At 58.2% G+C, this 5,254-nt stretch overlaps 1 protein-coding gene across 1 annotated transcript in view; it reads right to left on the bottom strand.

Moving 5' to 3' along the window:
• Window positions 1–5,254, bottom strand: part of FIBCD1 (fibrinogen C domain containing 1) — a 64,180-nt gene that overhangs the window by 15,439 nt on the left and 43,487 nt on the right. The window contains exons 3-4 of the mRNA XM_045288520.1: window positions 2,896–3,055; window positions 2,389–2,525 (exon numbers count right to left, since the gene is read on the bottom strand). Of these exons, the coding sequence (XP_045144455.1) occupies window positions 2,389–2,525; window positions 2,896–3,055 (297 nt within the window). The remainder of the gene's footprint in view (window positions 1–2,388; window positions 2,526–2,895; window positions 3,056–5,254) is intronic.

Below are 5,254 nucleotides of genomic sequence, written 5' to 3' on the forward strand. Positions count from 1 at the left end.
GTGGCCGGTGTCTTACCCAGACCGTGGCTTGGGGTTTGTCAACCGCCATCGAATAGCCATCCTATGCTAGCTGCCCAGTGCGCCAGTGGTAATGGAAGACTAGGTCCTTCCCCTAGACCCCTGAAGTGGACAAGCGCCTTAGGGACTCTCATTCCTATGGGGAATTCCCATCTTCTGCAGACTGGCCGGGGCGGAACCGGCTCCCACTGTGGCTGCTATAAGCACCAGGCTTCCTTTCAGGGAGTGTTGTAGTCCTGTGACCCAGATTCCACCAATCAGAACCATCTGTGATGGTGACCAGGGAGGCCACCCCCCAGCCAGCACTGGATGCCATCTTGTTGGGGGGGTGGGGGCGGATCGTGTTTGGTGAGTGGCAGAGGCCGCGGCGGCAGTCCATGGGGGTTTCACCAGGCTTAGGCATGACCTGCTCTGGCCCAGGCCCTGAACCGGTTTCTCAGCCTCTCTTCCCTACACTCCTTTTTAGCCTCAACCCAGTCACTTTCTGCTCTGGTAGTTACGATCTCTAGCTGGTGCAGGGGAGCACCCCCATTTCACAGCAGAAAAAACTGAGGCTCAGAGAAACTTGCCCAAGGGCGCATGGCGGGGCTATCAGCCTGGATGATGGGGCCCTCTGGTGGAGGGGCAAGGTAAAACAGCTCCTCCCCTTCTCTCCCCACTCTAGGATGGACAGAACCCAGTCATGGTTTCTGACGTACAGTTCTCAGCCCATCATGCATGCCTCCCTCTAACCCCCACCATGGCTCCCCTGTGTCTGTCCCCAACCCTGCAGCCTGGGGGTACTGACAATTGTGCCCTCATCTCAGCAAAGTACCACATGCTGCAGTGGGCTCTCTGCTCCCTGAATGTGCTGCCACCCACCCTGCGGGCTGCTGGGCTTTGCTTCCTCTTCCGAGAACAACTTCTCTCCCCTGAACACTCAGAGACCCGGAACCTGCCCACTGAGGCTCACCCGAAAACCCCTGCTTTCCAGGAAGCACGTTCAGAGCCTCTCCCCACTTCTGCTAACTCCAGGCCTCCACAGGTGCTCCGTTTCTTGGAAGAACTGGATTGGAGACAACCCCAGTTCCACACCTGTCCAGGACCCAGCAGGCAGCAGGTGCTCAGACATAGCTTGCCATCAAATATCGAGAAAGAATCCGTTCCTACTGGTCTTGTCTTCCACTGTCACTGGGTGTTCCAACACAGCTACAAAGGGTCAGGGGACGAGAAACCGCTTTCAGGGCAGTGCATAGACTTCCAGGGACAATGGTGCAGGCTGTTCACTGCTTAAGGGTACCTGGCCAGAAGATAAGTAAAAACCAAACGCACTGCCACTGAGTTGACGCTGACTCATGGTGACCCTATAGGCGACTGTAACTCTCTATGGGAGTAGAAAGCCTGGTCTTTATCCCACAAGGTGGCTGGTGGTTTCAAACTGCTTACATCGTGGTTTACCAACCCAACACATAACCACTACACAACCAGGGCTCCAGCCAGGGGATTGAGTGGGTTGAAAGAGGGCTCACCTATGTCTTCTCGCCAAGCCCTGCCCGCCCTGTCCTAAGCATGACCTACTCATGGCTCAGTGGAATTTTTTTAACATGGATTTTTTTTTTACATGCTCACAGTCACCCAATTGTCAGTATCATGTCTGCCTCCAAGCCCAAGCCAGAGGGTAGAGTCAGAGCCCACCAATTCCTCCATCCCCGTCAGGAGCCCACAGGCTCCCGGAGCTGAGCAGGGGTTTTGCAAACTATGTCCCATGGGCCGAACCATTCATTCCTGCTGCCTGCTGGTCTCCACGCCTGTGTGGCGCTGTAATCCACACCGTACGATCCGATGGTTCTCCCTCTCGCCACCGAGTTCTGCAGCCGTCGGCACAGCCAGTTTTAGAACATCTCCATCACCTCCACAAGAAACCCCCGGATCCTTCACCTGCCCCCTGGCTTGGCACCGCCTGCCAGCTCAGAATGACTTCAGCAGTGTTTAGAAATTATTTTTTACAGAGAAATCAGAAGCATCTTTCAGGACTTGTGGGAATGATATACCAGCCGGTCGCTGGTGTAGCACAGCCACGCCCACGGTCATATGTACTCTCTCTGCTCTCCCACCGACAGGCCACGCTGAAGAGGGCGGACAGACCGTGGGGATCGCACGGATGGACTCTCTGCCCTTTGCAGGCTCCTCCACTCTCCCTGTTTCAGAGTTCTTTGGAAAGATTATGGCTAGCTTGTGGAGGCTGGGACCGGAGGTACCCAGGGCAGAGCTTGTCCAAGTGCACCCTGGACTTGTCTGCGTGGCCCTGTGTGTCACTCCAGGGGGCCCCACTGTCCGCAGAGCGGAGGGGGGGGGGGGGGTCTGACTGAGCTGCCCAGCCGGGCGACTCACCGTCCAGCCGCCACCCTCGGTGCTCATGTCGCAGTAGACCTGGAAGCCGGCGGGGTCGTGGGTGGGGAAGACGGAGTAGACACCATCCTCGCGCTGGCCACTCAGCAGCACGTCCAAACAATCTCGGGGCCGAGAGCCTGGGGCACAGAAGGCCAGTCAGGAGCTTCGGGTCCAGCTCCATGTCCTCCTCCGCCCTGTTGCTGTCCCCAGGTCTCTGGTAACCAGCACTGCCCCTTTCACCACAAATCCAGGCCTGAGTTGGAGCCCTGGGCCTGCCACCCCGTATGGGGGTTGTGAGTGAATTGCCCTCTCTGAGCCTCGATTTCCTCCTCTGGGAAATGGGCATCATGCCCATTTTGGCTTGGGAGGAGGGTCACTTGAGGGTGCAGATAAGACTCAGCATGGTGGGGTGGGAAGGCTGGAGGGTCAAAGTGTGATGGCTGTAGTATCCAGGAGACAGGGAAAGCCTCACCCCATTTCTCTTGTTCCCCAGTAACCCCTGCTCACCGTTGGCGCAGCCCCGAGGCCTGGATCCCCTGGAAGGCGCCCTCTGCAGATCAGCCTTGGCTCTGGGCCGGCCCAGGCCCCGCTCCTTCTGCAGGGCGTCCAGGACGTCGCTGACGGCGTTGACCATGTGAGCCGTGTGGCCTTGGCTCTCAGAGAGAAGCTGCAGGGCACAGGGGTTAAGCAGAGGGTAGAGGCTCTGGTGGCCGGCAGGGACCACAGCATGTCACCTGCCATGTCCTGGGCCATCCGAGCCCTCTCTTGAGGCAGAGGTGGGCTCTGGGAGTCATGGCAGCCTGAGAGCTGTCCTAGGCCCGGACTCTGGGTCTCACAAAGCCTGCTGGTCTGGAATCACGAGCACCCAGAAGAGGGGACTCAGGTAACAGGGGACAAGGTGGCTTCAGCAGGCCCCTGCTGCCCTCAAGCTCGGTCCTTCCGCTGTTGTTGCGTGCCTTCAGCCCAGGGAGGACAAACCGGTGGAGGACCTGCCATGCATAAAGGCAACCCCGGCACCAGGCTCACCCGAAGTCCAGTTCACCCATTAACCAGTCGTGCGACTGGGCAAGGGGCTTCTCTCCTTTTTGAACAGGGCTAACGTGACCTCCCTGGATGGCCTGCTCTCAAGACCAGTGACAACATGGGTGGTGGTGGAGGGATGGGGAGGAGGGCTCATTATGTAGACAGACACAGGCTGCAAAGTGTCCTCCCCTTTGAGGGCTCTCTGAGCCCCATTCAAGGTCACGAAGGCAGTGTGACTCATTTGCACCTAACAGATGGCGGCCCTGAGGCTTGGGAATGGGCGAAGCTTTAGGGTCCACTCCCCTCCCCCATGCAAACCGCACTTTGACCTCCTCAGCCCTCTGAGACCCACAACCTCACCAGGTCACCCCAACACCCCCTCCCCCATAGACATTGTCATGGGAGGCCCAGAAGAAGTGGTCCCCAAGAGTGAAGGCTGACAGGAGATTGGGATTCAGCCCATTCCCAGGGATGGCCACCAGAAATGAACCCAGCACGGGAGACAGTGCAGGACTGGGAGAGGCCAGGGGGTGGACAGTGGTCCAGACCCAGACCCTAAGGGTGGTGGCCTGGGTTTTTACTCCAGCCCCTCCCCTGCACACCATCTGCGTGGTTCTGGAATGGCAGCCAGACCCTCCCTCCCTAAGCCTGGCAAGCAGACGTGGGCTTGGGCGGGAGCTTCCTTGCTCAGAAATGTTATCTATTTTGTTCCTCCTCCCACTGGGGCCCCTTCCGCCTGCTCCTCCAGGGGACTCCTCGCCTCCCCTTGCTGAGCCCCAGGAGGGGAGGTGGGGGAGGCAGGGTCCTGGGGGCAGGCGGCACAGAGAGGCTGGGTCCTTCCATGCGGACCTGCCAGTGATCAGATCACAGCCCGCGGAGGACGGAAACAGAACTCCATAGTTCCGTCGTTTACAAAATGTCATTCTCGGGCTCATCCACGGCACATGCCCTGCAAAGCTGTTCGCTTCCCCTCTGCAGGCAGGCGATTTAGCCAGGTCTGAGCTTCAGAGGGCATGGAGGTGCATTCCTTCCAGGCATCACTGCCCTTTCTTGTTGGCAGGCCCCGGAGTTGCTGTGGAGAGGGGCTCTGGCGGGCCGGGGGTTAGACCAGCCTGAAGGAGGTGGGCAGCGAAGATTTCCTTGGGTTGCTGATTCAATGTTTTCAACTACCCCTGTCCTGCCTGAGAGCCATCCTTCTGAAGAGGCTCTGCCACAGAGGAAGAGCGTGGCCTGGCCCCTTCTTGCCAACGGGCAGGAAGGGCCTCAGATTACACCAGCAAGTGATTCAACCTGAATACAGACAGACAGACATGACTTGAATTAATGGGCAAGTTGGTCCTGCGTGCTGAGCTGAGGATGCCGATGAGGTAGCAAGCGGGGGGTGGGGGTGCTGCTTCTGGCACTTCTTGGTTGTGGGCCATGCCTAGATAAGGCGGGGGTGGGGGGGCATTTGGTCTGCCCCTCTGGAGAATGGGATCAGGTAAATGGAAAGTAAGGTTTCCCCCTTCACTAGTGTGGAGGGAGGGACTCCCCAGGTGTGTACGTGGTTTGTGGGCTAGGCTGCTAACGGAGAGCTGGAGGTCTGCATAGATCCAAGGTGCCTCGGAAGGAGGCCTGCTTCTATGAAACCAGCCACCCAAAGCCCGTAGGGGGCAAGGATTTATTCTGCACACATGGGTTGCCGTGAATCAGAATCTAATAAACCGGCATAGGTGGCATCTCCCCAGTAACATTAAACTTCACTTCCCACCGTAGTAATAGAGAGTAACAAATCATCGTACACAGTGGCGGTGCCAGCTGCCAGCCAAACCCTCTGCAGTCCGGTGCCCACAGCCTCTTCCCG

The sequence above is a fragment of the Echinops telfairi genome, unplaced genomic scaffold (assembly GCF_000313985.2).
Source record: "Echinops telfairi isolate 266 unplaced genomic scaffold, ASM31398v2 ScPeMD7_22;HRSCAF=79, whole genome shotgun sequence".
NCBI classification, from domain to species: domain Eukaryota; kingdom Metazoa; phylum Chordata; class Mammalia; order Afrosoricida; family Tenrecidae; genus Echinops; species Echinops telfairi.